Below are 13,145 nucleotides of genomic sequence, written 5' to 3' on the forward strand. Positions count from 1 at the left end.
TTCAAGGCAGTGGGCAAAGCATTTTTCAAGTGCGCGATCCAAGGAACTCACGCGATCGAGTGCGGCCGAGGAAAGTCAAAAAAGTAAGAACGCAATTTTTCATGAGCTCGATCGGACGTACTCATGCGATCGAGCGCGCTAGTCTGTTCGGGAAATATTTTGTAATTTTGGAAACTTTGTTATTTTGGACTCTAGCTTTTATTAGGCTTTAATTCCGATTTTTAGAGATTATTATCATACTTTTGGAGATCTCTAAGGCGGCTATATTTTATTTTCCATCGCTCTCTCAAGTTTTCTTCTCTTCTTTTGAATTTTTCTTGAGTTTTTGATGAATCGTTGTAACTAACTTTTATACTTGGTTGAGAGAGACAAAACCTTGATATAATTTATTCATGAGATTCAATTTTCACTGTTTAATTCTTATTGACTATCGATTTTTGATCTGTTTTATTTCATGTTTGTGTGTGAGATTTTAGCATTGGCCATCTTAGGATTTTGCTATGAAAACTATAGCTAAATTAGAATTCAAATCCGTAATTGTTTGAATCAATTAATTTGCGAAGCAACTACGTTTGATATTTTCTGTTGTTGAATTTATTAAACCGTAGGATCAACTATTTACTAGGCTAAATACATTCGCTGGTGCATGTGTTGTCTAGATTCATCAGTTTTACTCGTTTGAATGCTACCGTATTTAAATCTGATCGCTGGTATTGGTTTAATTTATGGGGTAAGAGTTAATCTAGAATGCTGGTGTCTAATTAACTAAAATTAAGGTGAAACAAGAATTAGTTTTCCAATGATGAATATTTGATATGATTAATTATTTTTAGGGAATCGATGATTGAATGAATAAATATCAAGGGTGTAGTCGACCGATATCAAGTCTCGTCTCTTATTGATTTTTCCAGTTTAATTTTTGATCTTGCATGCTAGTGATAATATTAAATGTTAATTGCTTAAATTTTAGTAGTTAATCCCAATCTCAAAACCCCCTTTAGTTTATTTAGAACACATTAAATTTACCTTTTTCTCGTGGGAACGATCCCTACTCACACTACTTCATTATTTGTTTATCTGATTTAGTTGGGTAATTTGGGCGTGACACGATTAAGCGCTACCAAATTTTGGCGCCGTTGCCGGGGAACAGTGTTTAATTTATTGTGTTTTTTTATTTTTATTTTATTTTGATTAATCTTACTCTCTTCTCTTTTCTTTGTTTCTAGTTCTCTCTCGTTCATGCTTGCAAGTGATTTTGCTGAAGAAGACTTTCTCTACGACCCGAAAATTGAAAGGACTTTGCATAGGCGAAGGAGAGAACTTCGTAGAAAACAACAAGAGGAAGCTGCTCGAGCTGCTTTTCCAGAATAAGAGATGGTTGCTAACGCGAATCTGAGTCTTAGACAATTGGGCACTCCTGATCCCAATCAACAACTTTTATGCATTAATTTTCCTACTTTAGAAAATAATGCAACTTTCGAGCTTAAATCTGAATTGATTCACTTATTACCTTCCTTTAATGGTCTTGCAGGTGAGGACCCGAATAAACACTTGATGGAATTCCACGTGGTTTGCACAAGTATGAAACCCCATGGAGTGACAGAGGAGCAGATCCAGCTGAGAGATTTTTCTTTCTCTTTGAAGAGTGCTGCTAAGGATTGACTATATTACTTGCCCTATGGTTCTATCACAACTTGGACAGAGATGAAAAGAATCTTTCTGGAGAAATACTTCCCAGCCTCTAGAGCCGCGAACATCCGGAAGGAAATCTATGGAATCAAGCAATACTCGGGGGAATCACTACATGAATACTGGGAGCGGTTCAAGAAGCTTTGTGCTAGCTGTCCGCAACATCAGATAAGTGAAAATATTTTAATCCAATACTGCTATGAAGGTTTGTTGTCTCATGACAGGAATATGCTAGATGCGGTCAGTGGAGGAGTCTTTGTGGACAAAACTCCAGTTCAAGCAAGGAATTTAATCGAGAATATGGCTGCCAATTCTCAACAATTTGGCACCAACAGGAGTGATCCAGCACCCAGAAGGAACAATGAGGTATATGTTTCTTCCCTTGAACAACAACTGATTGATCTGACGTCTCTTGTGCGTCAAATGACTGTAGGTAATGGACAAAATATGAAGGTTTGTGAAATTTTCACTACAAGGGGACACGCAACTGACATGTGTCTCACGCTTCAAGAGGGATATGCTGAGCAAGTCAATGCATCAGGAGGATTTCCCGGACCACCACAACAGAAGTATGATCCTTATTCGAACACATACAATCCAGGTTGGAAGGATCATCCCAACCTCAGATATGGAAAACCCTTCGGTGAATCAGCCTGCACCTCATGTGCAGCCGAATAATCAAGATTATAGGCCACCATATCATCCACAACAACAGCATCCTTAAATTCCCACGCCTGGTGAGTTTCTAGAGAACATTGTTAAGGATCTTGCTACTAATACTGTAGCTTTTCAACAGGAAACTCGAGCAAGTATCCAAAAGTTGAATAATCAAATGGGGCAATTGGAAACCGCAGTTGGAGGAATTGAATTCGAACAACTTACCATCACAGACTGTGGTGAATCCAAAGGAGAATATGAGTGCAATTACCTTGAGGAGTGGAAAGGAGTTGAAGGTTAATAAAGAAGTGGTGAAAGAACCGGTAGAGGACGAAGATGACAAGGAATCTAAGGTGGAGGAGAATAAAAAAATTCAAGAAGCACCAAGAGATAAGTTTCCTCCCCTTTCTGAGTATAAGATTTTTGCCCCTTTTCCCTTAGCATTGAAAGAGTCTAGGAAGGAGGAAGAAATTAAGGGGTTGTATGAAGTTTTTCGTAGATGTGAGGTAAATATTCCTTTGTTAGATGTTATCAAACAAGTACCTTGCTATGCTAAATTTTTAAAAGAGTTGTGTACTGTGAAGCGAAAATACAAACTGATGTAGTGTCAGAAAGTTGAATTGGGAGAACAGGTTTCTGCTGTAATTCAAAGAAAAATACTTACAAAATGCAAGGACCCAAGTATGTTTTCTATTCATTGTAAAATAGGAGATGTTCAGCTTGACATGACCATGCTAGATTTAGGAGCATCGATTAATGTCATGACATACTCTATTTATGTTTCCTTAAATCTTGGGCCTTTGACTGAAACTACAATCGTTATCCAAATGGCTGATAGATCTACTTTTTATCCTAGGGGTCTGTTAGAATATGTGCTTGTGCAAGTTGGTAATTTGGTTTTTCCTGCTGATTTCTATGTGCTTGATATGAAAAATAATGATTTGAATAGTCCTATTTTGCTTGAAAGACCATTTTTGAAAACTTCAAAGTCTGTTATAGATGTGAATAATGGTACTCTCACTATGGAGTTTGATAGGTAGATTGTTAAGTTTCATATTTTTTATACCCTTCAAATTCTTGATTGTGAAATTATTGTTAATAATTTTGATGTCATTAAACACTTTTCGCAAAAACACAAGAAGTTTGTGAATAGGGATAAAGTTAGGAGATCATTGTAAGACCCGCTGAGAATTTTAATGCTAAAAATTTTTCTTCTGATTTGCAGGCATCTAAAGCTGAGCCGAAACTTCCTCCGGATTGATCAAGAGTAATTTCCCAGAAATCAAAGCAGAGGAAGCAAAGAACAAACATTACTGAAAAACTGCGCAAGTGGGTGAAGGTGGTTAGGAAAACTAGATATGAACCACCATGAGTAAAAGGAAAATGCAGTCGGGCCGACGACTGTAAAAAGAGGCGCTGACTAGGAGGCAACCCAGTGTTATTTTCTTTTAGTTAGTTTTTATCTTTCATTTTGTTTTTGCGTTTTATTTTTGTTGATTTCAGAAACCGAATGCCGCCACCTCCGCAGTCAAAGTTTCAATATGATTCTTCCGTGATGCTGTCAGATGATGAAGAGGACAGTGCCAACACTTAAACCAGGGGATTTTTGTTTTACATTCTTGCTTTGCATTTTGTTTAGTTTTTTGTTGTTTCTTGTGTTTGAGGCATTGAGGGCAATGCTTCATTTAAGTGTGGGGGGTGCATTCATTACATTCATTGCATTCATTTTGTTTTTGTTTGTTTCGTATGCATAAGTAGGATGATGATTGTTAGCCTATGATGATGAAAGTAAAAAAAATGAAAATTTTGAAAATTTTTACTCTTGATTGGATTTGAGAAACAGTAGGTTGATTGTTGAATATTAAGCACGCTTGTTTAACCAGTGAAGTGTAGTGATGTATTTGATATTGTGAATGTCTGTTGGACCATTGCACAACAATAGGTGTTTGTGAAACTTGATGGTTCTTGAGTCTCGATGATCTTGTTGATTTAGCATTTACTCTCTGGGTACTTTTAGAATAGAAAATAAATAAACTTTATAACATGTTTATGAGCAATCGACTCCATCCGGGTTGCGAGAGAGATGTTTGAAACCCTACTCATCTTGTTTGTGGCTAAGTTTGCGGAAAAAAAAAATGGGGTTAAGCCTTGAAAAAAAACTTAGTAAGACATCAGCTTCATCCGGGCTTGGAATGTGAATGAAATCCTATTCACTATTTCATAGCAAAGAATGCGGGTAATTATTGGGACTGTAAAAAGAAGTAAAATAATTGATGCGTAATATGCTTAAGAGAGTTTATGTTTTGTTGATGGATTGTTGGGAGGAGAGTTCTTGATTGTGAGACTTGCACTGAATTGTTTTTAGGTCGGCGAACAGTCTTGACACTTTGTCTTTTGAAGTTGCACGTAACTGGGGTAACATGTCACACACACACATTCGCATTCGACTGAAGGTGTATCATTGATGATCGAGAGTACATGTGCACTTGTTTTTTACTTTTGTGAGAAGATTCTTTTTTGAGGCTATTTTATGCATGATCGTCCTTACTTATGTGTTTCATTCTGTTGTTGTATGACTTACTCGAGGGCGAGTAAGGATTAAGTGTGGGGGTATTTGATAGTCGTGTTTTGTTTGCATATTTTAATGTTATTTTGTTAGTAGTTTGCATACATTCATATGTCTTTGTTCATGTTTTATCTTAGTTTTGTTTTATGCATGCATTTAGCTACATAATATACTCCCGGGTTTAATGTATAGAAATTATCAAAATTCAAGAAGAAATTGGATTTTTGCAAAGTCTCATGCGCTCGATCGGATATACTCCTAGGATCGAGCGCGACATCTGAAGATTCAAGGCAGTGGGCAAAGAATTTTTCATGCGCTCGATCCAAGGAACTCACGCGATCGAGCGCGGCCGAGGAAAGTCAATACAGTAGGAACACAATTTTTCATGCGCTCGATCGGACGTACTCATGCGATCGAGCGCGCTAGACTGTTCGGGAAATATTTTGTAATTTTGGAAACTTTGTTATTTTGGACTCTAGCTTTTATTAGGCTTTTATTCCGATTTTTAGAGATTATTATCAGACTTTTGGAGATCTCTAAGACGGCTAGTTTTTATTTTCCATCGCTCTATCAAGTTTTCTTCTCTTCTTTTGAATTTTTCTTGAGTTTTTGATGAATCGTTGTAACTAACTTTTATACTTGGTTGAGGAAGACGAAACCTTGATATTATTTATTCATGAGATTCGATTTTCACTGTTTAATTCTTATTGACTATCGATTTTTTATCTGTTTTATTTCATGTTTGTGTGTGAGATTTTAGGATTTGCCATCTTAGGATTTTGCTATGCAAACTATAGCTAAATTAGAATTCAAATCCGTAATTTTTTGAATCAAGAAATTTGCGAAGCAACTACGTTTGATGTTTTCTGCTGTTGAATTTATTAAATCGTAGGATCAACTATTGACTAGGCTAAATACATCCGCTGGTGCATGTGTTGTCTAGATTCATCAGTTTTACTCGTTTGAATTAGGGCTGTAAACGAGCCGAACCGGCTCGCAAAATTTTCGAGCCGGCTCGAAAAAATATTCGATTCGAATTCGAATTTTTCGAACTCTAGCCGAACTCGAGCCGAACTCGAACTATTATACGAGCCGAACTCGAGCCTAATATATTATGTTCGAATATTCGCGAGCCGGCTCGCGAACATTTATATAATATATATTATAAATAATATTATATGTATTATATTATATATAGATAATATTATATAAATATTATATAATATATTCGAACCGAACTCAAACTCGAACTCGAACTCGAATTCTCTATCGAATCAAACTTGAGCCGAAAATAAAAAAAGTTTCGAGCTTCGAGCCGAACTTCGAATATCTCAATTCGAACTCGAGCTCGAACTCGAACACTAAAATTTTGCTATAGTTCGGCTCGGTTCGGCTCGTTTACATCCTTAGTTTGAATGCTACCGTGGATTTAAATCTGATCGTTGGTATTGGGTTAATTTATGGGGTAAGGGTTAATCTAGAACGCTGGTGTCTAATTAACTAAAATTAAGGTGAAACATGAATTAGTTTTCCAATGATGAATATTTGATAGGATTAATTATTTTTAGGGAATCGATGATTGAATGAATAAATATCAAGGGTTTAGTGGACCGATACCAAGTTTCGTCTCTTATTGATTTCTCCAGTTTAATTTTCGATCTTGCATGCTAGTGATAATATTAAATATTAATTGCTTAAATTTTCAGTAGTTAATCCCAATCTCAAAACCCCATTTAGTTTATTTAGAACACCTTAAATTTAATTTTCCTCGTGGAAACGATCCCTACTCAGACTACTGCATTATTTGTTTATCTGATTGAGTCGCATAATTTGGGCGTGACACAATTAAGCGCTACCAAACAGGAATTAACTACATTAATCCTGGGGAGAGGAATATTTCATATCACTATATCACAACTTCTTTATTCTTATTATATCATTTTTTTTTTACTTTTTGTAGTGTGGTATGGAAGTTTTATTTACGTTTTCAAATTAAATGTAATCGCAGCATATATTTATTTACACACCAAAAAAAAAAAATTTATTTGCAAGAAAAAATCGGAAAAAAACGGAGAATAGGGAATTTATAAGAACTGCATATTTAAGAAGATCTTCGTGGCAGACTAAGAGAGTGTTTGGTAGAGCTTCTACAAAGTATTTCTTAGCTTCTAGCTAGCTGCATAGAAGTGTTTTTGAGTGTTTGTGAATGTTAAATTTTGTTTTAGCATCTACAATTTTTACCCAAAAGCAAGAAGCTAAAATTTGAATTATTTTTTTGCTTCTGTCTTTTTGGTTAAGGTATAAAATTACAAGTTGACATATATAGCTCTTAATAAACTTATCATATTACATATGCTTTTATTATTATTTTTTAAATATTTTTTAATTTTACATTATTATTACAAGTATTTTTTAAAAAAAATAATTTTAAATTTTACATTATTATTACAAGCATTTTTAAAAAAATATTTTTTAAAATTTTACATTATTATTACAAGAATTTATTTAAATATACATATATATATTGCATTTTCATAAATTTTTGTACATATCTTGTACATTTATACAAGTTTTTTTATCTTTATTTTTATTAATATTATATATTTTTCAAGTATTAATCTTATAAAAAATAAAATATTTTTGATACAAAATTCATAATGTAATAATAATATATAAACTCATTTTTTATAGTGTGAGTATCAAAAATTAAATAATCAAATAAGGGTATAGTTGTCATTTAGTTAAAATAAGCTTGGAAGTAATTATTCTCCAAACACTAAACTTTAGCTTGTATTAACTTTCAACTTCTATTTTTAAACACTCCATACGTTAGCTTCTCACCAACTTCAAAATAATCTCTACTAAAATCACTTTTAAATAAGTAAAAGCTCTCCAAAACACTCTCTAAAAGAGACGAAAGAAAAATCAAAAAGCTCTGAAAGCTTTCTTGGCGAGTTTATTTTCTCATGAGTCCAGTGCACAGTCGGCGCCTATGCCTGAGGGAAGCTCAAAAGGAGAAATTTTGTTGTGTTACTATGATGCATGACCTCAACAATCATAGCAGAGTCTATTATAAAAGAGTGTTTGGTAGAGTTTCTACAAAGTGCTTCTTAGCTTCTAGCTACTAGCTACATAAAAGTGTTTTTGAGTGTTTGTGAATGTTAACTTCTGCTTTAGCTTCTACAACTTTTACCCAAAACATGAAGCAAAATTTTGATGATTTTTTTGGCTTCTGCTTTTTTGTTTAAGGTATAAAATTACAAGTTGACATTTATACTTAATAAAATTATCATATTACATATTCTTTTATTTTAAATTTTTTTTAATTTTACATTATTATTACAAGCATTTTTTTAGAAAAATATATTTTTTAATTTTACATTATTATTACAATAATTTATTTAAATATATGTATATATTGCATTTTCATAAATTTTTTGTACATATCTTGTATATTTATACAAATTTTGTCATTTTTTATATTTTTATTTTTATTAATCTTGTATATTTTTTCAATTATTATAAAAATAAAATATTTTTGATATAAAATTAATAATGTAATAATAATATATAAAGTCATTTTTTATAGTGTAAGTATCAAAAATTAAATAATTAAATAAGGGTATGATTGTCATTTAGTTAAAAAATTAAGCTTGAAAGCAATTATTCTTCAAACACTAAACTTTAGCTTGTATTAGCTTTCAACTTCTATTTCCAAACACTTCATGATTTAGCTTCTCACCAACTTCAAAATAATCTTTACAAGAATCATTTTTAAATAAGTAAAAGCTCTTCAAAACACTCGCGTCGGCTTATTCTTCTGCCAATCTCCAGCGAAGAGGAATGGCAAAAAAGGTCTTTGACATTCGTTCATTGGAATGTAGTGAATTAAAATCCACATCTTCAAAACGCGCTGCCTAAACTGCTAAGATCACTCAACATGGGTTATTGAAGTGTTTGCAATCACTAAAAAAAGTGATTGTTAGCTTTTGGCTTAAAAAAATCATTTTTGTGTGTTTCTTAAACTTAGATTATGTGTTAGCTTATGTTTAACTTAATTGAAATTCAAAAGCTAGTCATGTGGTGATTATGATTCTCGAAAAGTGATTTTAATAAGAAGGTCATTGCTAAAATCACTCTAATCACTTATTTATCAAATACTACCCAACTTTGATTTTTAGATTTTCACATTTGTTTCCAAACACTACCAACTTTTGATTTTTCTTAACTTTTTTTATAATCTATAAATTAATCACTTCTACAAAAATCACAATCTATTGTAAACACTCTCTATATCTTTTCTTACAAAGAAACTGTGCAAATAGTTAGCTCTAGATCATACATTGATTTCAACAATGTATTTTTTTTAAAAAAAAATCTGTTGAAACCTTTAAAATCTCTATCACCACTATATATGGAATCTGCATAGTGTTACCATAGCCGGTTTTTCTAGTGCGTTGTCAATTAATTTTTAAATTTAATAAATTTAAAATTATTTAATTTCTAGCGAGTCCAACGGGTCTAACCCGAATTGGACCCGTGGAATTCGCAGAATGAGTCCCAAGTTTAGCCAAACTCGTCTCATACCCATACCCGCACCGTTGCCTTAAAAACACCATTGGTTTTGTTGAGAAAACAATAATTTTTTTTTTGAAACAACACTAACATAATACAAGCATCCAATGTCACGTTTTACATAAGCTGTAAGGAATTGGATATTAAATTTTACAAAATAAAATAAATCTCAATAATTAATAAAATAAATATAAATTTTCTCATGTTGTAATAGTTTTAAAATATGTTCCAAAAAATTCTCAAAAATATATATACATATATATATATATATATTATATATGTTCCAGAAAGATTGTTAGAATGTGAAAGACCACAAGTCTTTTTATATTACATTCAGACAAGCTGGCGGCCACGGCCCACGTTCAATGTGATTGAAATATGTTTTAAGAAATATGTTTTAAGAATTCGTGTCATTCGATTCAAAAACCCTAAAAATTGTGACAAAGAAATATAAAATTCAAACGAGTTACTGCAATTAGCCTTAAAGTCAATGCTAATACAAAGAAATCACAGATTGATTGATTTTGGAACCTCAAATCAACAATGGCAGCTTATGCATCTCTTCTGTCCCTCGGACATATTCTTGACCAGTTACTGCAACACCCACCGCGCCAAATGGCTGTTCTTGACAAAGCCCAGATCCGTTCTCTGCTTCAAAATATCACTTTCTTGCAAGAATTTCTGGAAGAGTTTTCGCTGACGAGGGGGGATGAGATTCAGGCACTGGAGGCAAAAATTGTAATCTCAGCATATGCAGCAGAAGATATCATCGAAGGTCGTCTGGTGGATCAAATTCTTGAAGATTCGGAAGCTGGAAGTACTCTGTTCCGTCAAAATTTGCAAATTCTTCGAAATTCTAATGTCGAAAGTACAAGAGGAGGGATGTTTAGTCATTTCAACCTTTTTTTAAAGAAAATGACACTCTCCAATATATTGTGGAGCTCCACTCTGTTCAGTCGACATTTGCAAAAGGTTCTAGAAGAATTCCGTTCTCTGAATAAAGATGCGATGAAGATTAAGAGACTCGAAGGGATCAAAATCGTGCAGCAGCCAAGAAAAGATGCCACTTTTGGTTCTTTCGTACGAGTTGCTTCCAAAAGCAAGAATACTATGGTGGGATTTGATAAAAATTTGATTCAAATAATGGACACACTCACTGGGGACGAATCAAGTCTCCAGATTCTCCCCATCGTCGGGATGGGTGGCATCGGCAAGACTACCCTCGCTAAAAAGGTTCTCCATGATCCATCGATTGTGAACCACTTCGATCTTCGTGCTTGGGTTACAATATCTCAACGATATAGTGTGCACAAAATACTTTTAGGCCTATTAAAAGAGATGGGAGTTGAAGAAATCACTCAAGAGAATGATGATGAATTAGGATCATCTCTACATAGAAGTTTGTTTGATAGAAGATATTTCATTGTGATGGATGACATGTGGAGTGTCAAGGTTTGGGATGGCATAAAGAGGTTTTTACCGGATAATAACAATGGTAGTCGAGTCATGGTCACCACGAGACTATCAAATGTTGCTGACTATTTTGTATCGTGTACCTCGCATCAACTACATTTTCTGGACAAGGATCAAAGTTGGGTTTTGTTTTGTGACAAGGTGTTTGGTAAAGAAAGTTGCCCTCCTGAGTTAGAGGATTTAGGACAGAGAATCGTGCGAAATTGTAGAGGACTTCCTCTAGCCATTGTTGCCATCGGTGGACTTCTTGCAAAGTCTAGCCTAAATGTTCATTATTGGGAGTATGTTGCTCAAAACACATATGAGTCATTAAATATGGGAGGTAATGGGCTCTGTTCTGAGGTATTTTCTTTAAGTTATAAGCACTTGCCTATTCATCTAAAACCATGTTTCCTTTACGTGGCCATATTTCCGGAAGACCATAAGATTAGAATTTCAAGGGTCGTTAAACTATGGATAGCGGAGGGGATTCTGAAACCAATAAGATCTAGAAGTTTTGAGGAAATTGCAAAGGATAATTTAAAAGATCTAATTGATAGAAATCTTGTTCAGGTTCATGATTATGGGTCTAGAAACAAAATCAAAACTTGCACCATCCATGATCTCTTCAAAGACCTATGCCTCAGGGAAGCTCAAAAGGAGAAATTTGTTCGTGTCACTATGATGCATAGCCTCAACAGTCATAGCACAATCATTGATAATAATCGTCGGCTTATTAGTAAGCGAAGCTCCGACGAAGAGGAGTTAAAATCCACGTTGGCAAAGCTGCATGGACTGCGAACAATACAAAAAAGGGATTATACCTTCTCTAATGAAGAAATTGTGCGATTAGTTAACTCTAGATTCATAGATTACGACGCTGGAATTTTTTCAAGTCTGTTGAATACCTTAGAATCTCTCTCCCTACTATGGAATTTGCAGACTGTCACCATTTCTGGTTTGATGCCAATAAATCTACCTGCTGAAATATGGGAAATGCTACAACTCAGGCATTTAAAAAGGGAAGTAGGAGTCTTTCATTTGCCTGATCCACCGAGCACCAACATAGAAAATGGCAGGGGTGATATTATTGTTCTGAAAAACCTGCAAACACTCTACAAGATAAGGAATTTCAGGTGTACGGATGAGGTCGTTCAAAGAATCCCAAACTTAAAAAAACTGGGAATTACTTACCAGCGATTCTCCAGGGGCATTGGATGGGATTACCATGAAGTTTTCAATCTTTCCAATTTACATAATCTCGAATCACTTATCTTTGACAGTTATGAGAATGTGCTGCGAAATCTCCGCTTTCCACAATCACTCAAGAAGTTGACTTTGGAAAGGTGCGGAGTGCCTTGGGAAGATTTGACGGTGGTTGGCACGCTGCCTCATCTCGAAGTTCTTGATTTGGCACATTATGCAGCAAAAGGGCTTGCGTGGAACCCTGTGGAAGGACAATTCCTTGAATTGAAGTCCTTACGAATTGAACTTACGGATCTTGTGGAGTGGATAGCAGAAAGCTCTCATTTCCCTAGCCTTGAGAAATTGGAACTTCGGTGTCTTAGATGCTTACAGGAAATCCCAGAAGGTATTGGAGAAATACCAACACTTCGAACGATTTCATTAGCACTCTGTAGTGATTCAGCCTATTCTTCTGCAAAGAAGATACAAGAGGAACAACAAAACCTCGGAAATTATGACCTTCTGGTCCAGGTTCCTGTGAGCTGGGGTACTAGACAATTCATGTAATTTGTAAACTACATTATTAATCTGTTTTCTGTATTGCTTCACCTTCAATGCCGTCATTTGATGTCTTTTCATTGTTATGTATTTGTCCAGCATCATGTTTGTGTTACCTGCAGCCTTTGTTCGCTCTTCGATTGCATCTCATCAGATTTTATGTGCTCTTTTCCTTGCTGGTCTCATGTTTGATGCAACTCATTTGTTTATTGCTAATATCTATACGTTTAATTCGTTTGTTGATCTTGCAAAGATTCCCACATTTTTTAGCCCTTCCACTGTTGAAGGCTATCGTACGCCGATATATGATGTTGTCCAGATTGTTGCAGAATAGAAGGTAGTAGATGAACAATCTCAAACACTTTTAGTTCATTTGGTTTTTTCAATGATAAAGTCAGCAAAGTTCGTTCCGCGACTGTGATAAATGTCTTGTTGAGCATATGAATGTGTACATTCTCTTGGC

The 13,145-nt window shown here is 34.5% G+C and overlaps 2 protein-coding genes across 2 annotated transcripts; both read left to right on the forward strand.

The window, feature by feature from the left end:
- The first annotated feature begins 1,704 nt into the window (after nt 1–1,704).
- Nucleotides 1,705–3,940, forward strand: LOC140862118 (uncharacterized). The gene is made up of 6 exons (XM_073265123.1): nt 1,705–1,820; nt 1,914–2,055; nt 2,544–2,852; nt 2,952–3,234; nt 3,346–3,382; nt 3,850–3,940. The coding sequence occupies exons 1-6, from the start codon at nt 1,705–1,707 to the stop codon at nt 3,938–3,940; spliced, it is 978 nt and encodes a 325-aa protein (XP_073121224.1).
- Nucleotides 3,941–10,030: 6,090 nt separating this feature from the next.
- On the forward strand, nt 10,031–13,016 carry LOC140862119 (putative late blight resistance protein homolog R1A-3). The gene is made up of 2 exons (XM_073265124.1): nt 10,031–12,671; nt 12,805–13,016. The coding sequence occupies exons 1-2, from the start codon at nt 10,031–10,033 to the stop codon at nt 13,014–13,016; spliced, it is 2,853 nt and encodes a 950-aa protein (XP_073121225.1).
- The last annotated feature ends 129 nt before the right edge of the window (nt 13,017–13,145 follow it).

Source organism: Henckelia pumila, chromosome 4, assembly GCF_033568475.1.
Source record: "Henckelia pumila isolate YLH828 chromosome 4, ASM3356847v2, whole genome shotgun sequence".
In the NCBI taxonomy this organism is placed as follows: domain Eukaryota; kingdom Viridiplantae; phylum Streptophyta; class Magnoliopsida; order Lamiales; family Gesneriaceae; genus Henckelia; species Henckelia pumila.